This window comes from Aphelocoma coerulescens, chromosome 27 (assembly GCF_041296385.1).
Source record: "Aphelocoma coerulescens isolate FSJ_1873_10779 chromosome 27, UR_Acoe_1.0, whole genome shotgun sequence".
NCBI classification, from domain to species: domain Eukaryota; kingdom Metazoa; phylum Chordata; class Aves; order Passeriformes; family Corvidae; genus Aphelocoma; species Aphelocoma coerulescens.
Genome location: NC_091040.1, coordinates 6,695,538 through 6,714,218, shown reverse-complemented (window position 1 = coordinate 6,714,218; position 18,681 = coordinate 6,695,538). Strand labels below are relative to the sequence as shown.

Here is an 18,681-nt window from a genome sequence, read left to right as displayed (position 1 = left end):
CTCCATCCATCCCTGCGGCACAGAGCTGGGCAGCTCCCAGCCCAGCTGTGGATGCTGAAGTTGGACACAGCTCACGCACCTTCCATCACAAGCCCAGTCCCTCCCGCCATGCTTCTGGTGCTCTGCTGAGGGCATGGGACAAAGAACATCCACCATATCTGATGTAGGTATATCCCACATCCAGGAGGTGAATATAAAAGGCTTTCTAAAACTTTTAAAGAACTTTTAAACTTTTTTTTTCACACCTCCACTCCAGCAGGGCTGCCCATGGCCCCAAAAGCCACCCAAAGAAGTCAGCATACATGGAATACACTGGAAGTTGGCATATTCCTGGCTTTCTACATCAATTTGGTGCATTTGGGTGATGCTCATGGTGCCTGCCCATTCTTGTGGGAGCATCCCTGAGGGTGTGGAAGCCTCACCCCCTTGAGCTCTCCTGGGATTTGAGCAGTGCAGAGAGGGTCAGTCAGTCCTTCACACACGGACTCTGCCATACAAATTCAGGGGAGATGATACTTTTGATGAGACCAAGCTGATGGCAGAGCTTCCTGGAGCAGGGAGCAGGATCTGGCCCTGAGTTGGCACAAACCCCTGAGGGGATGAGGAATGGGTGTGAGCCAGCCACGATTTTGCTGTTCTTTGGAAAATAAAGGAATCCGTTGTTTCCCAGCGGGGCAGGAAGGACCTGCAGGTCGGTGCCACGATGGGCTTTGGGGATGCAAACCCTCTGGGGGGGGGGGGGGGGCTAATTAAGCACATCAGCATCTGGGCTGTTGGTTTTCTAAGGCAGGGATTATTTTTTAATTGCAGCAACACTGAGAGAAAGACCTCGCTGGCTTCCATGGCTGCCACAGGAAACAAGCATGACAGCCCAGAGGAGAGGAAGAAATCATCCAGATCCTCGCTCCTATCCCAAAAACTTGGAGACCATTCCAGGGGGATGCCACCCACTGAGACACCAGTGGCTGGACATGATGGGGCTGTGAAGTCCCATGAGTGGGACCCTCCACCCATCCCAGACAAACTTGACATCCCTTTCAAGGAAATTGAACCCATTCAAAGGAAGGGACACTGCAGAGTCAAAAGGCTTTGGATCCCACGGAGCATTGCCACTTCCTGGCCTTGTACGTCCTGTGTCTTGAAGGCCCCTAAGCTGTGTGTGATTAGCAGATAATTAGCACTTCTTAATTAATTTCTTCAACACAGGCCAACAGCTCTTTGCCTGCTCTCCTCCTGATCTGGTTTAGTACCAGTTGAGTCGCTACTCGACAGAGTGGATCGGGAGGAAACGTGTTTTCCCTTGGGACGTTTCCAGTTCTGTCTGACCCCTCTGGCCCTAATGAGTTTCTGCCAGATGAGGACAAGGGGACAATGCTGCATGCAAGGGACAGTCAACTGCGCCGCTGGCCACAATCTCAGGAGAGCTCCTTGCCTGGGGAGACTGATTCGGAGCAATGGGCTCATCCCAGGATTACCCAGAACATGGGATATTCAGTGTCAGTAGCCGATTCCCACAGTCAGAGCACCTGTATCTGTCATTTAACTGGAAAAAGAAATTCTGGTTTTTGGCCAAAGCAACATGCCATGTAGGGAGTGGTCACAGTGGAGGGGCTGCAGTGGGATGGCATGAAACAGCATTGGCTCCAGTGAAAGTCATCCTGCAGGAGCGTTTGGAAAACATTTCTGGAGACAGATCCAAGCCACTTGCCCGCCTTTGGCTGGAGGTCTGACCTGGTCAGCAGCACTTGGGAGAAAACAGGTCAGTCAGGATTGCTCAGCAAGTTGCAAAATGTGCTGTCAATGTGCAGTAGGACCCAACCACAGGGGTGGGGGAGAAACCCCAGATTTAGACCTGGGGCACTCATTTGCAGTGAGGCACCCCATGACTTACTGAGTTTGGGGCTATCATGGGGCACATTTGGTGTTTGCTTGTGCTAGAGGCATTAGAGGAAAGGATTCAAGGACCTGTGAACCATGAGAACAGCATCTGTAGCCTTCAGATTTTCTGGAGGAAGGGTCTGACCACCCCATCAGCCACCTCTGAGGACTGGCAGGTTCTAAGGGTCTATTTATTGTATGACCAGGGAGGCAGCATGTCCTGCTCTGTTGTGCTCTTCCAAGGGTGCTCCCCCCCAGCCCACGGCTCTCTGCGGGACTGAGGGCTCCAGGAGAGCAAAGCCCTACCTGTGGGCAGCAGCTGTTGGGGGACCCTGGTGTCAGGGACTTTGCTTTGCTGGGGACCAGCAGCACCTGCCAGGCTCTGCCAGGAGCTCAGCGCTGCCTTGGCCTCATCCTGGCCCCAAATAGGACTGGCTGGGCCAAGATCAACACCCACCTGGCAGGCGCTGTGCATTGAGGTCACTGCTTGGGGAAGAGGCCGTCTTGGCGTCTGCTGGCCCCTTCTCCCTCGCGCTGGCAGCAGCAGCAGCAGGGAATGGCCACGTCACTCTCTCTGTTTGAGACAGGCAGGAACAGCCAGACCAGCTCCCTCTCTAAGCTCCAGGCTTTGCATTGCAGGCAGCAAGGGTGACTGGTATCTCCTCGCTGGGATGTGGGGTTTGGTAGAGAACCCCATGAGGGTACAGCAAGGGACTCATCCCCAAACTTTGCATTTGCACCCTTCCCTTTGGAGACAAGCCTGGGGACACCACGTGGGGGCTCAGCTCCTCCACAGCCCCTGGGATGTTGGTTGTCATCGGGGCCCCATGCTCATGCTCCTGAGGGTTTGGTTTTCTCATTAGCGTTCAACACTGTGAGAGGGGTCTCCGTGCTCGTGGCTGAGGCTCCACCGAGCAGGGAGTGTCAGGGAGGCACCTCCTGTTTGCTTCCTGTGCTCCTCCCCCAGGAGCTGAAACATGATGTTTAGAATCAGCCCGGGCTCTGCTTGGTACTCAGCTGTGGGTAGAGGGATCCTGGCCAAAATGAAGGGCCTTTTCCCTGCCTCCAACCCAACCTTGCAACCATCTTGCAAGGAGCAGATGGAGCTTTGCCAGGGTCCCTTAATGTGCTTGGTCAGCCCCATTCCCCCTGACCTCCTTCCCAACTTTGCTGTCTCCCAGCACTGCAAAGGGGGTCCCTTTGTGGGTGCCCCACACGACAGCTTTCAGAGCTCTTTGCTGCTCTCTCTCCTGCAGTCCTGAAAAGTCAGGCAAGTTCAAGCTGCAAATATATTAAAACCAGATGTGCTCACTTGGAGCTGCCATGAGGAATTTCAGGGCGCTCCAGCCCTGTGAGGGCCAGTGCTGAGATCCTGGCCTTCCGCAGCGGGGGCGGGACAAGGCTGCGGGCTGCCCAGAGAGAAGTGCTGCCCTCTGAGCCTGTTGCCTCTCCTTCCTGCCTGGCTTCCCCTGGAGGGCTCCTGGAAAGGGGCAGAGAGAAATTCCAGGCATTTACAAGAAATTTGCCTTTTAGAAAAACACTTTTTCTGCATGAGTCAAGAGCAAATTGGCAGAACTGGGCTGCAGAGCGGGGAGGGAAAGCAGCTGGAGAGTAGTAGAGGACAGCACATCCTGAATGGCATCTTCCTCCTGCCAGAAGTGGGTATGGGACCACAGAGCAGAGATCTCACCCTGTTCCCTGGCCCTTTCCAGCAAGAGCAGCATGGTCCAGTTGGCCCCAGGTGCTTCATTCCACCTCTGCCACTGCCTTACCTCATTGGCATGGGCATGTCCCCTTCCACCTCCATCCCTCACCAGTTCCTTTAGCCTGGAGGGGTTTTGGCATCAATCCCAGCCACTCTCCTGGGTTTGGGTGTGAGTTCGTGGATTTTCAGGATTAATGGGAGCTGGGATGAGCCAATGCTGAACAAAGCAGGTTTGGAGTCCTGATCCCGATGTGGAGCTGAGCCAGGAGCAAGGCAGTTGCCGACACAGCAGCGCGTGCTCGTGGCTCCCACGCAGCTGGCGCCTTCGGTCGGGAGAGGACAGGGCTGAGCAGAGCTCTGGATTTTTTCTTCCTCTGAATGCAAAGCAGAGCCAATCACCTTATAACTCTGCTGCTGGTGCTCCCCAGGGCAGCACAGGTGGGAATGGGAGATCTGGCCTGAACATGAGGCTGAATCTCCCTGTCTTCATCCTGCTGCTGCCCACAGTATCCCTGCATTTTTAACTTAATTCCTGTGTTTTTATCTCCATCCCTGTGTTTTACCTCCATTTGGACCATGGCACTGCTCTGCACCATCCCTGCAGCCCAAGCAACAGAGGATGGGAAAGCAGCTCCTGGCCAGGGCTGCCTGGGGGCTGGTGGGGGTCATCCCACACTGGTGGGCAGATGGTGGATAACCTCTGTTTTCAGGCTTTCCTGAATCAGCTCGAAGCACTTGAGCCTCCCCTTCGCTGGTGCGTTTGGAAATGAATAGCACCAGAGTGAAACACAGTCTGCAGCTGAAGGATGGAGGGAGAAGAAGAAAGACTGCAGTAACCCATCCCAGGAGGAGATGCAGGCTGGGAGCACAGAGGAGCAGGGAAGCGCACACAGAGCTGGTGGAGGAGCACAGGCCAGCAGCTTCTCCTAGCCTTCAGACCCCCGCACAGCTAAAGCATGGAATGGGAGCGTGTCTCAGGCCCGCTCCCAGAACAGACAATAGTGTCCTTGTGGCCAAGAGCCTATTCCTGGGTGTGAATGTAGTGATGGGAGGCTGAGCTGCTCTGTGTTTGTTTGGCCTTTTGCCCCCACCCAGGGTGATGGCTGGGGGGGCACCCAGCTGCCCCCAAGGGCAGCGCTGGGGCCAGGGAGAAGCAGAGACCACAGGCAGAGCCATGTGCAGCCATGGAAAATCAGTCTCAGTGCAAAGATGCATCAGCATTTGGTAGCAAAGGTAGGTCCAGGCTGGGTGGGAGTCAGGGCTGTGCCCAATTCTGCTCCTGCACACTCCAAAGTTTCCTCTTCTCCTCCATACTGGGAGTGGGAAGGTTTAGGTTGAAGTTGCTTGAGCCAAACATGCGTAGCACCCAGAAAGCAACGTCCTCCAGCAGCAGACCCCAGGCAGACACTGGCAGCAGTTGCAAAGCTCACACTGAGGGTTTGCCAGGTCACAAAATAAACTGGGACTGGCCCATTTAGCAGAGGGAAGCTCATTTATAGCATAACTCCCAACTGCGAATGTAGGAGGCAAAGCATCCAGCAAGGCAGCCCCTTGGTGAATCTTGATCCTGCAGGTGTCACAGTGTGTCCCGCACATGCCCCTGCATGGGTGATGCAGGACAGTGATGATTCTGCTGATGCTACTGAAGCACCACTGCTGCCTCTCCTGGCCCAAATCTGTGTCACATCATCTGAACCGGACCAGGGGGCTGAAAAATGATAGACTGCAGCAGCAGGGAGGGAGCTGAGCTCACTCAGTGTTTGGTTTCACTTGCACTCACTGAGTTTGACTTTGGGCACAGTGAAGGTCGGGTCAGGTTTGCAGAATAACCTGGGGCCTGGTGACTGCTCACCTGAGGAAGCAGCGCTGGGGGCAGGTACGGCCCTGGCTCCTGGGGGATGCCCAGCACAGCAGCCCCGGCGTGCCTGTAGAGGAGCTTGATGCACCACGGGCCCCAGCACTCCCCAGTGATCAGTCCAGATATAAACAGACTCAACATCTTCAGCCACCAAGGTCCTTTTTCATTTTCTGTTGTGTATTTTTGTAAAGCTGACAAGGCCCAGCCCCAAGAAACTAAAGGAGCTGCGTTTCATCACTGCTCAGTGTGGCTGGTTATTGTGGGTGACTGAGAGGGGAGACTCGGGTGTCCATGGGCTGGGGAACGGAGGGGGGGTTGTGACCCACAGATTTGCATCAACAGAAAAGGTGGGGTTTTTTATGTCCTCAATATACAGGGATTCTAAAGGCAGCTGCTACTCTACAGGAAATGAGGGACAAACCCACCTCAGCTTTCTAATTTATGTTTCAGGACAAGATCAACACCAGTAATTAAGTGACTTGGTAATTTTCAGCAATTCCCCCTCTGATGCAGAGAGCTCACTGCTCTGAGCTATGGAATGCACCCTTCCTCCATCCTTCCTGATCCTGTCCTGTGCCATCTCTGTGCAGCCACTGCAAGAGAGCTTGTGCCAATGCCAAGAGCAGAAAAACAGTAAAAGCCAAGCAAATCAGTTTCTTAAAACTTATTTTAATATCCATGTCTCATCTGTTGGGTAGAGCCAAAACAGTCTGGCCTGGTTTAAGTTACAAATTCTTCATACACTTTAAGTAAATGAACAGTGTGGCAATAGGGTCTGTTACTGGAAGTGAAACCCATCTTAACAAGGGAAGTGTTGCAGCCAGAATTCTACCAGGGTTCTTCCCTGCTTTCAGCCCCAAAAGGCTGTCACTGTCCCCTGGCCCTGGATGGGTGTCGCACAGCAGGAATAAATGCTTCTGACACAAAACTAATCACACCCACAGAGATACACACACTGGATGGCCAAGAAACAATGGGAGCAGGATAGAAAAAACCCTTTTAGAATTCTCCCCGATGTGGACAGATACCAAATCACCAGTTTCGGCAAAGCGGATGAAGCACCAACCCTGATTTCTCCTGACAAAGGCTGAATAAACGTTGAAGCTGCTTGCTGGACAACTAACTTCTGGCTTAGAGCAAGAGGCATGGAAAGGGCTAAGAGAGGATGGCTGAGGATTTAAAGATGCAGTATTTCTATTCTTTGTCTAAAACACTGCAGGTTTAGACATCACCTTAAATGCAGCTGCAAGGGAGTAAATCCAAATAAAAGCCCAAGAGTCACTACAAAAATAGTAAGAAAAATCAAAGCAGCAGAGTTGTCCACTTCCCTGGCCTGTTGCTTAATTCCAACAGACTGCTCCATTTCTCAATTAACAAGTTCCTGATCAGGTTTAAGCACAGTGTTTGCAGATGATGGCGTACAATAAGGCAGACAAGTGGCAGTTCTGAGTGCATGATGGAGAACAGCACTTGCCAGGAGATGCCACTGGGGTAACAAAGCCACCCAAACAGCCCACAGGCTGCCACAGCTGTGGGTACAATCCTGGAGTTAACCCATGAAGGATCCCCCAGCCCACAGTGGTCCAGGGGTTGGGTTGGGAAGTGTGCACAGGGTAGTTTGGTTTTTAACCACCACCCTGAGTTGCAGTAGTGTAGCACTCATCTCCCTCCTGGAACAAACCCTGCTCCTAAACACTGCACTTTTAAATATCCTGGCTAAGAACTCCTGCCACGTTAGGAGCAGTCCAACCTGGCTGCCACATGTTCAAGGGCTGCATTTTTTGTTTTCAGTTTTCCTTCAATGTGGGAAGAAAAAGGAGTGGGAGGCTCCCATTTCACAGCAGGCAGATCCCACTGAAGGTACAAGACCCCACGAGGCAGATTATAGGAGGGAGACAATAATTCGGGTGTTTGCTCCTCTCAAGAACACTATCTCATTCCTTCCCATCTGAAATCGGATGCAGTGATGGCAGCAAGTTTCATGAGTCAGCAAGTTTGAAAAGTGTTAAGGGAGAGAGGAAGTTTTGCTGCCAAGTCACCCAAACAGAGAGGAGCAGACAAGCCTTCAGCTTTGGAAAGCTCTAACATGAACCGGGGTTAGTAGAGAGCTGTGTGGGCACAGAAGACACCTGTGACACCTGAGCTGTGCTCCAATCCCCGCCTGCTCTCTGCCTGCCAGCCACGATCAGGCTCACAAGTGTGGAGAGCTCGGTGTGAGCATGTTGGGCTGGGTCTGCAAAAACAACAGCACTTCAACACATTAAAAAGGTGCAACTGTTGTGAGAGTGATGATCAGCAGCTAAGACCTTATGGCAGCCTGAGCTGTGACCCACTCTGACCACAGAGTGATGCAGGCCTGTTCTCCCAGGGCTTCACTGCCCTCCTGAGAAGGTGAATCATTCCTAAAAGGCCACCCCAAAGGAGCAGAAAGCTGCACCAGCTGCAGAATGGACACTGCCACAAACCTGCTAATACGGGTTTCACTGAGACCAGAAAACTGTTTTCTTCCAAAAAATTGTTATTTTTAAAAAATTGAAATTAATTAGGGGTAAAACACTAACTCTAGTGCCATGAACAGGCAGGATCAACTTTTTTCCCCTCCAAAGGGCAAAGAGTCATAAACCATCCCCAGCTGAACCTTGGTGCTTCGAGCTTTTCAGGAGATGTTACCTAAACTTTATTAAAAGAAAAAGAACAATGTTTAAATATCAACACTGGACTAGCCCAGTCTTTTTTCCAAAGTCCACATTCTTCATATGAAGCACACACGGCGTCCTGGATTCCCCAAGGCTGCATGTTCAGAAGTTCACAGTACATGGAACCATGTCTTTCTGTATTTTTTCTTCAGTTTCCCCTCCTTGCTCAGAGCAGCCACCCTTTTGTGGTCACTGACTGGATAAACCTCAAGCCATCTCCTATCCACATGGCTTGGGCTAGATGCCGAAGGCTTTCTTGATGAGAGTTGATGTTGTCATGCTCTATGGATGGAAAAAAGCAAGAGAAAAAAGCACCTGGTACAGGTTTCTTGAGACCCTTGTGGATTCCTCTGTTCCAAAGGTGTTTCTGAAAGTCTTTTTGCCGGTTTCTCAAGCAGTTTTTGGCCTATTACTCTGTCTCAGTTTGAAGAGCTGTTATTGGATGATCCAGAGGTTGATGCAATTGCAGCTCCAGCTGGGCTGCTTGTGGATACAGATTTGCGGATGTGAGGCAGCAAGTAGGGGTCACAGGCCAGCTGCTGGACATCTATCCTGTCCTCCTTTCGATAGGCCAGACACCGCCTGATGAATGCCTGCAGTACCCCAAAGCCAAAGTAAGCATTAGTTTTTTATGACAGAAACAGGAAGCTTTTGACTCTTTGGGAGTGAGGCCAACGTGACAACAACCCCAGTGCTGTAATTCCTTCCCTAGACACAGCCCAGCTCTTGCACCAAAGCTCATCTTGCACCAGGAGAAGCACGGGCAGAGGCACCTGGTGTTCAGTGCTCAGCCTGACAGCTGCAGTAATCATGGAATCACAGAATGGTTTGGAAGGACCAATGGGTTGGAAGGACCTTAAAGCTCATGTCATTCCAACCTTCCTGCCATGAGCAAGGGACACCTTTCCCAGATCAGGCTGCTCAGAGCTCCATCCAGCCTGGCCTTGAACACCTCCAAGGATGGGACATGCAAAGCCACTGATCACTGTGTGATAGGTGAGCATCAAACACAGGATTCCTGCTGGTTTTATGGAAATTAGGAGGCTGGAACTGCCTGTGCTCACTGACCCTCAAGCAGATTTACCTTTGCTTCCGGTGTGACTACCGGCTTTGGAGGGAACTGCACCTCAGTAGCTTTCAGGATTGTGTTCTCCTGCAAAATATCCTGTTGTGACTGGTTATGACCGAAGGGCTACCAAAAGAAAGAAAAAAGTTGTTAAAGGTTGGTGACAGGCATAAAGAACCCGTAGCTCTACTGTTTATCATCACCTGACATCAGCATTTTTCCAGGCAAGCAGCCCACAACTGCTGGGACGGTACTGTGGATACCAGAAGACCAGGACGCATTGCTCCCACACTCAACTGAACAAAAGGGATCAAGCTGGAACACGTCTGGCTTGGCCAGCAGGGATCTCCAGCTGCTTCCAGACCTCATGGGTCTGTTACAGCATTTGTCATCCATCTGAGCCCGCAGAGATTCACCCACTCATCTCTGCTGGGCTGGTTCCACGTGTCTGACCGACAGCACTGAGCAGCACGTGTGTGTCAGCCCCAGCTTCCACAACACTTGGGTACCAGAGACTACTGAAAACAAGAGCCCATGGAATCCTTTCCCTTCTCCACCCTCTCTCTCCTGTTGTCATAAAAAAATCTACCTTTTCTCGTGACAAATCACCTTTTCCTGATCCACGCTCTTCCCTTTCAAAAGCCACCCTAAAAACTTCTAAAGTGGGTCTTTGTACCTACTTTTTTTTCGCCCTGAACACTTGCAGCCATCAAGAGCAACAAAGACTCAGAGCACTGAAAGTATCACAGCCAAGACCAGACCAAAAACCTCAGACTGTAAATGACACACCTGTCCTGCCCAAAAGGGCCTCAGTGGGAACATGCCCAGTGGAAAGAGATGTTCTACAGAATGTCTTTCCTGAAGGAAATGCCAAAAGTAAAGCACAACACAGCCTAGTCTATGCTCCCCACTTCCATTAGCATGGGCTCTGCCCTGGAACTGATGGCAAGGAGACAAGGGAGCACATTCTAAGTCTGTGGAGAAGGAAGCAGAAGCCTGGGCTGCCTCCAAAAAGGTTTGGAAAACACCACTAAGAAAAGGAATTAAGCACCTTCTTACCTTTCTGCCATAGAGACACTGATAGAAGATGACTCCCACCGACCAGACATCAACTTTATTTGAAATCTTTGGAGGCTCTTTCCCAACCACAAAACATTCTGGTGGCAAATACCTGATTAGAAGGAAACGATAAGAAGTTATGAACAGCAGTTTCAAGTATTTTCCATGATTTCCTTTAGAATAGAAGATTCTATGATGAAATACTGGCCTGGGACTCAAGGGTCCCATTTCACTCCTGTACATCTCTGGGCCAAGATCACCAATGGCTGGCTACTCCTTCTGGGAACAGTGATCCCAAGGACTCTCCAGACACTCATGTTCTGAGCTAGTCAGCACAGTCAGTTTCTTTTTACCAGAGTACGTAAAACAAGCCCATTCTCTTTTATCTTCAGAACTGCTATTTGCTGTTGAAAGGGCTTGGCCAACAATTTCACAATGAAAGCACACAGCCAAAATACATATTTTTAGAAATACAACCCCATATGCCATGTCCCAGTTAAAGACACTCAGCTTCACTCAGGGTACAGCTAGTTTCATTTTTAGGAACAGAACAAAGCTGTACAACACAGAATGCCCCAACAAATGTTCTGTTGCCCATGGTGACAGTCTGCAGCTTGGGTGACATCTGAGTCACACTTGGTGGCACTCACCAAGGGTCTGCTCTCAGCCAAGGGTGATACAGTGACACTTGGCACAGAAGATAAAAGAATTGCTGAAAACACGGCACTCAAGTGAAGCTCTGGCTATAGACAACACTGTGAAATTTACATCTTTTTTGAGAGCTAACTATGGATGTTCACCTCCTCATTTCAGAGGAATACTCTTTTCATCTCCCTGATGCACCTGAATTTCCAAATAGGCACAGTATTCCCCTTCTTCTTGTTTAAGATGCGAGACAGAGCCACTCTGGACTGTGAAAGAGCAGCCAAGCCCCACTCTGGAGCTCACTATCTCAGCAGCATATGCAGCTTTTCACCAACCCTTTGAATATGAGTGGGTTTTCAAACACTGACCTACTGAACAGTGAAATGCTTCCAGCCTCAAAAGGAGCTGTGTGACAACAAGAGCAGTTTCCAGGGTCTCAAACCTCCAGTGTGTCAAGCTGTCACAGACAATGGCAGCACACACAGAGCTGACACACATCCAAAGCTGTTTATAAACTGTTCTTGATCTTAACTTGCAAGTGTCCCAGGCATCGCTTACCAGTAAGTACCAGCCCCCTGCGATGTCAGCTCCATGCCATCAACTGAGTTGTAGCTGTCATCGTCCATGATTTTGGAAAGTCCAAAATCTGTGATTTTTATCTCTCCACATGCAGTACCATTGACTAGAAGAATGTTACCTAGACAAAGGAAGGAAACAGCCCTTAGGATACAATTTAGCAAGAATAAAATTGCATTGAGCCCTGCACTGCACAAGGACAAGGGACCTACAGTGAGGTGCACCAGATGTTTTAACTCTCAAACCCCTGAACTTCAGAGACAGCTGGAGATCGCCAAGTGCTAGAGCTGATCTGCTCATCTTGAATGACCCAGTGACCTCATATTGCTTGGAGCCTCCAGATCCTGAGCCCTGTTAGCCAAATGAGCTTCAAGCCCAGGCTGTTTTGACCCCTCCCAAAGGTCCCGTTGGACGGGCAGGTCAAAAAGGAGGATTAAGGAGAGAAGTACACATACACAGTTATGACTCATTCTGCCCAGAAGTTCTGACTTGCCCTGTCCTCTCAACATTCCAGAAACCCTCCTTCCTGGCAGTGCTCCCCAGTGACTTTCTAAGCTCAAAAAGGACAATTACTGCTTAGGCAAGAGACTTTCATAAACCCATCAAGAAGTCAGATCATCACTGTTTTTGTCCAAGCCTACAATAAAGTAGCAGAACCGTGTGTGATGGCAGTGGATGAATCACAGCTCTGGGCAGCTGCAGGCAGAGCTCAGACAACTTGGGAACAGCCAGGGAGGAAATGGGGTCACTACAACCAGTGCAACAGCACCATCTCCTGTACACATTCCTTGTGCTGATGCAACAAACCACATCACAAACCAGTTACACAATGATGATGAGGTGCCACCAGTACAGGGAGACAAGCCAGGGATAACTGCCCAAAGAGACGGATGAATTTACTGGACTAGAAAAAAAGCTATGTAGCCAATATGCATCATCCCGAAACAGAGCATTTCCATTTTCCCCCTTGTGGCTCTGCCCCAATGGTAGAAGGAAAATATACAACACCATTTGGGGAGGATCTTCTTCACAGCAGATGTAACTGAATTAACTCAAAGGCAGACCTGAGCAGTCTGACTGTGTGTCCTCAGCTTTGGGAGCTGTCACACAATATGAAAAAAAGAACATTTCAAAATTAGCATCTGCCATCAAATTTTCAGTCAGATGATTACAGAAAGAATAAGCCAGAAGAATGGGAACATGAAGCACACCAGTAATGGTAGGAACCTTTATGAAGCAATAACAGAAGCTTGCAACAGCAGAATACAAGCAAGACATTAAGAAAACGAACACAGCCACTTCAGGGTTCAAGGGCTCATTCTTAACAATGTTACACCTCCTTGTTTTATGTTGCAATTCCGGGAGACAACACCCTTTCCACATTTTCCAAATGTTCTGTGCATTTTGTGTTTTTTTCTTGTTGCAAGTTAGCTTTCCCAGGCAACCCTGTCTTCTTTTTGCTGTCTGACCAAAGGAAACTTCCTCATATTACTTGTAACCCATTACATTTCCTTAGCATCCTTAAGCATGTCAGCACAGCATACCTGGTTTAAGGTCATAGTGTATGATGGGAGGTTTGATTTCATTTAAGTATTTTAAAGCATTCACAATCTGCATGATAATGGATCGTGCCTCTTTCTCTGACATTAGCTTGTGCTGTTTCAGGTAGAAGTCCAGATCATTCCCCTCACAGTATTCTAACACTGTACAAAACCTGAAAGAAAAACATGAGTTATTGCAATTAAGGCACCTGATAGAAACCAGAACACTTTGTTACTGCTTGTCTGTAACTCACCTATTGGGCCAATATTTAAATTAAAAGTCCCTCAGCCTCTTAATCCCTTTCTAGAATTAAGCTACCAGGAGCACAGGCCTCAATGCTCAACAGTACAAAGGTCAGAGATCCCCCATTAAAGACCCAGAGGCAGAAAGCTGTATCAGCTGTGGCATTTGCCCAGGGCCAAGAGCAGGATTTACCAGTAAAGCACCACATCTGACAGAATACACCACACTGGTTTGTGAGCTAAAGGCTCTAGAAAACCAGCGTTTGCTGGAAGTACACCTCGGTTATCTCTGCAGTAAAGTCTAACATTGGTGTGGACACTTTCTGGACTCTCCTGGAAAGTTTTAAATACTTTGCCTTTAGTGAATAGGTCAAACCATGGGAAAGGACAGAGCAACACAACTTACGAGTCAGTATCCAGTGAGAAGTAGTCGTATAGTTTAACTATTCGAGGGTGATCCAGTTCTTTGTGAATTCTGTACTCTCTACACGCATGTCTGAAAACAGTGAAGTCTGAGCATTAGTCATACAAGTGACTTAAGTCTAATTTCTCCAGATACTGAATCCAGACATACCACACAGCATCCAGCTTCAATCAAGCCCATGCATGTTCCTCAGACAGCTTCAGAAAAAGCAAGTGAAGGAGGAACTGCACAGAACAGATCTTGCAAACCACAGAACCAGAGTGCAGCTCCAACCCTGGCAATGCTACAAAATAACTCATCTTGATTAATAGTACTGCTTGCCAAAATAGAATAATCGCATAAATCCTTACGAGATCCAAGATAGCTGAATGCAAAAATCAGCAAGTTCTAGAAGAATTCCATTATGCTTAGCAGCCTAATTTCCAGACTTCAAATTCAGCTTGGTTTGTCCCAGTGACTTGTTGAGGAATTAAGAACACAGCTTTATCTTGGAAGTTCTATGGAGAACGCTCGGCTGTCACTCTGCAGAGTTAGCTAACCCATGGCATTAGGGAGCAAGAGTTACCAACAGCAAAAGGCTTCCAGTAAAGAATTTCTTCCTAAAATTTAATTTAACCCTGCTTCTCTGTCAGGTTGAAGACATTCCCCCTTGTCCTGTCACTCCAGGCCCTTGTAAACAGTCTCTTTCCAGCTTTCTTGCAGGCTCCCTTCAGGTACTGGAAAGACACAATTAGGATCACTTATTCTAGGAAACAGGGAAGGGGATGACTTCCAGGGAGCACAATGCAGGTGTGTACCTGAAAGATGGGCAGGAAAAACCATTTCCCATGAAACTGCTTGAACATTTCAGAGGGAAGCCACTTCAGCACTTTCCCCACAGAGCACTGGTGCTTTAAAATGCAGAGCCACATGGCTTATACAAAACTCTCTGTGTGTATGCACACATTTAGAACATATCTAATCTGACCAAAACTTCTGCAAGTAGCTACTGGGACAGAAAGTAGCTTTTGAAATGTGGCAAACACAGGAAAAAATTGGCAGCCTGTTCACAGGCACTGGATAACCAAATGCAGGAGGAACTGGAAAACATGTCTGGCTGCTTTACAAACTCACTTACTTGTGATAGTTTTCTTTCTTCTCATCCCTCCAGTTTTTATTTAACTGGTGTATTTTCACAGCTACATATCTCTGTTCTGTTAAATCAAATGCCTGCAGAGAGAAGAGCTGAAAATCAGTAGGAATCATAGGCTCAAGTTAACACTGCAAAAGCAGACAAGCTCTAATAAACCAATATCCCCACCCAGGAAATCAGCATTACAACATAGGGAGGGAAAAGCAAACCCACATTTTGATGTAGTAAGTTTCACTAACGAATTTAAGCAACTCTGGAAACAACTGAATATTCTGTGCTTTGATCTGACTTCCCCACAGAATCTAACTCACGCTGCATTGATTTTGACATTTTACTACCAGAGCTACAAAGGGACCAGGAAGACCAAATGACCAAAATATAGACAGTTTTTATACTGGGAAAGACCCTGCCATTATTTCCCCAAGTCCAAAGTTCATTTTCTACACTTGTGTTAATAAAAAACAACAACCAAAATGCAGAAGATTTTTCAATGCTTTGTTTCACACATGTAGCTCAGCTTTCCAACTTGGAGCATAATGTTTCAGCACATAGAAAAGCTGGAGAATTAAATGGCAGAGCTGTGTGATCCTGTGCTTTATTCTTACCTCCACTTTTTTATTATTTAAACAGTCTTTAAAGAATGGACCTCTGAAATTGTACTCAAGGAGCAATGCAGAAATCTTCTACCTTGCCTGAGAGCAGCAATAGCTCATAATTTCCAGGACAGGACAAAATGCTGCGGTAAGCAAACAGGCATAATGTGTGTTCATCTCAAAAGTTGTCTACTTAATTCTTAATGCTTAATAGATTGGCCAAGACCCTGGAGAAGAAGGGCTAAGCATTTCTTTGTTTTAGTAACAGTTATAACTCTTAAGAGCAGGCAGGTAGGAAACATTCATACCCTCTTGCTTTCATCTGTGGAGCCAAAACTTTCTGCTTAGTCAGCAAAGGAGCTCAAAGTACTTGCACACAGCTCACACTCCTTTTTTCCCCCCCCATCTGAACAGTCTAGTCCCCTTAGTTTAGGTCCCCACCGTTGTGCTGCATCAAAATAATAAAGCACCACGAAGTTTCCAATATTTGCATTGGCACAATTATTTCCATTCTAGCCAAATTCAACATGAATTCAAAACTTCTGAGTACAGATAGGGAATATTGAGAACTGGAATGGCTCTAAGTGTTATAGTCAAACAGCAAGCACCAAAGCATCCCAGGTCTTGGCTGTCAAAAGTGCTGACATACCAGGAATCCTCAGCTCTAAGGAATTCCCAAAAGTACACACACACACTGCCCCCCCCCCCCCCCAGTCTGCTATTTCAGAGGGTAAAATGAAGACACAAGAAACAAAGCTTTACACCCCCAGGAAGTACAGGCTTTGCTCTTATTATTGGAGCTATTTTCTCTTGTTTACAGAGATGTTCAGACTTGCTGTGCCATCTCAGTAAGGCTTAGCCACTGCAGGTATTTGTACGTAGCATTTGAAGAAACAAGTGGTTTGCTTCTCTGTCCTAACAAAAATTGAAGACTTGGTGCAACATTTTTTGACACACATTTGAAGGAAATTTGACCTCTGAGGACAAGCCCAGCACCTGAAAATCTCAACTCTGATGTCTAATGCAAGCCAGATGCACCATGAGCTTTGTCCTCCCTTTTTCCCTCAATAACCCACACAGCACTGAGAAAACAAGTGTAAAAATTCTGCTTCCCACAGATCCAGATTATGCCAGATTGCCACTTCCAAGTTACCTTATATACTTCACTGAAGCCACCTCTACCCAGAAGATGTAGCAACAAATATCTATCATTTAGCGTTGGATGGTCTTTAAATCTGGTGAGAAAGACAGTTGAAGAAGACAGAAATAATGAAATCCTCTGCACATAGATCACAGCTACTTCACAGCTAAGAAACAATGCTTTCACTTTCAGACAGAGAAATATTACAATCATGTTAATGACCAACACATTTGATGCTATTTGATCACTCTGCATCAATGAAAGAGTATTTAATGGTACCTTGATGCACTTGGAAGCCTTTGTCTTACAGAACTTCAAACTATAACTGTACCACCCCACAATCAAGTGACTATTGAGTTTTAACATCAATTTTAAAAGGATTAAGTGTTTCCCATTATGAAAAGATTGTTTCTCATTACGAAGAGAACAAATAAAAAATAACTTTAAGTTCTCATCCCTGAATCCCATGTACTTACTGTGAATTATCTTCATTGTGTATCCTTTTCAATTCCCTGATGTGCAGATTTCTAACCCTCTCTAGCCGTTCCAGCTCTGCCTGGATCTCTGCTTCTTCCTGCACAAGGAAAAACCAAAAGGAAAACACAACACTCTGTAAGGTACTGCAGGTAGTGTTTCCACCTGATTTATGGAAACACAAATGCAAATCCACTTCTGAAGAGGTTATTGGAATAAAACTTGTCTGGGAGATCAGAGAGATGGTCAGGGTCAATTCGCAGTCAGGTGGCAAGTAACAGGAATGAAAACTGACTGGGTAATTCCGTTCACACCTACACAGACAGGAGGAGACACATCTTTACACCTCCTTGTTTCTAATGCTTTCTGTAATTAAGAAGCCTTGTTGCTGTGGTCTTGCTCCTTCCCTGAGTAAGTGGTACTGCAGTTGTTTTTTGAAGGAATTTCACTTTTGTGGGACAAGAGAAAGAAGACAGCCTCAGCAGTAAGAGCAGGGATGTCATGATGCCAATGTGAGATGGGGCAGCATCTGGACAGGATGGGAAGTGTGAGAGAATGACATTATGTTCTACTAGTGGTAACTGCTCAAACATGTCAGAGTGTTCCTCAATGCCATGTGGAAGTTCTGACATAGTGTTTGTCTAGCTGGAAGTTCTGGTGCCCTCAAAAACAACATGAGAATGAATTCATGTCACTGTGGCCAGGGCTGCAAACCTCAATTCAAACGTGCTCCCTGAGCAGTATAATTTGTGTATGTGACTCAGGGGACACCATTACCCATCTGTCTTGTGACTCTGCTCCTTCCCTTTCCAACTGGTTCTATTTTTAGACATAAAGAATGAGCCAGTTTCCAAAAGTGGAGAAGGATAAGCGCAGCTTCAGACAATGCCACGATCCCAACACATTACTTCATTTTCCATTAAGGTCCATTTCCAACTGGATTCCTCCATTCCAGGGTGGCAACGTTACATGCCAGCATACATGGACCTGCAGTTAATCCCCTACAGCCATGTGAGAGCTGTGCAGCCAGCACGCCTGCAGCATTCCCCTGCCCATATCACTTCCCTTTGTTCACAGGTCAATAAAGCATAATGGGCAGACTGCCAGCAGATTCCAGGTGTGCAGTAACTTTCCCTTCCACAGAAAATAACAAGGAGTATGGAGGCATTAATGAGGCCTTGCATTCTGCTTGCGTGTCAAGATTACAGGAGAAAAACTAAATGTAGAGCTGGAGCACCACCTGAGAAAAGAAGCAGCACTCCAGCAAGACATTTGCTTCCTCTTTGGTTCACTGCCAAAAAAAACCTCCTTGGCCTTAGCAGAGATCACACCTAACCAGGAAATGGCAAAAGATATCTACTTTTTGTCCCAGTATTTCATATGTTGAAGTGTCCCAGAAAACTTATTTATAGGTCACTGCAATCACTTGCAAGGTAACCAACAGCTTATCTAAATATAACCTCACTTGCAGGTACAGTTCCTACTGAGGCCAAGGTATTTGAGAACAAATGTGCATTGCAGCTGCCTGAACAGGACTGGCTTGCAACAGCCCGAGAGATTTTATTGGACTGATAATGTTGGTTACTCAATACTGCAAAGAACCGCAAGAGTCTTTTGACTGTTGCATTTTTTTGTTGTGTTCTTATAATT

General features: G+C 47.6%; 1 protein-coding gene across 7 annotated transcripts in view; it reads right to left on the bottom strand.

Annotated features, from left to right (window-relative positions):
* Positions 1 to 6,090: 6,090 nt before the first annotated feature.
* The window catches only part of TLK2 (tousled like kinase 2), a 43,227-nt gene continuing 30,636 nt past the window's right edge, over positions 6,091 to 18,681 (bottom strand). For all 7 annotated transcript variants that reach the window (XM_068996369.1, XM_068996374.1, XM_068996375.1 and 4 more), the window contains 9 exons: positions 17,034 to 17,131; positions 16,570 to 16,651; positions 14,809 to 14,900; positions 13,674 to 13,763; positions 13,028 to 13,197; positions 11,466 to 11,604; positions 10,263 to 10,374; positions 9,222 to 9,329; positions 6,091 to 8,730 (listed from right to left, as the gene is read on the bottom strand). In XM_068996369.1, the coding sequence (XP_068852470.1) occupies positions 8,557 to 8,730; positions 9,222 to 9,329; positions 10,263 to 10,374; positions 11,466 to 11,604; positions 13,028 to 13,197; positions 13,674 to 13,763; positions 14,809 to 14,900; positions 16,570 to 16,651; positions 17,034 to 17,131 (1,065 nt within the window). In that variant the 3' untranslated portion in view covers positions 6,091 to 8,556. The remainder of the gene's footprint in view (positions 8,731 to 9,221; positions 9,330 to 10,262; positions 10,375 to 11,465; positions 11,605 to 13,027; positions 13,198 to 13,673; positions 13,764 to 14,808; positions 14,901 to 16,569; positions 16,652 to 17,033; positions 17,132 to 18,681) is intronic.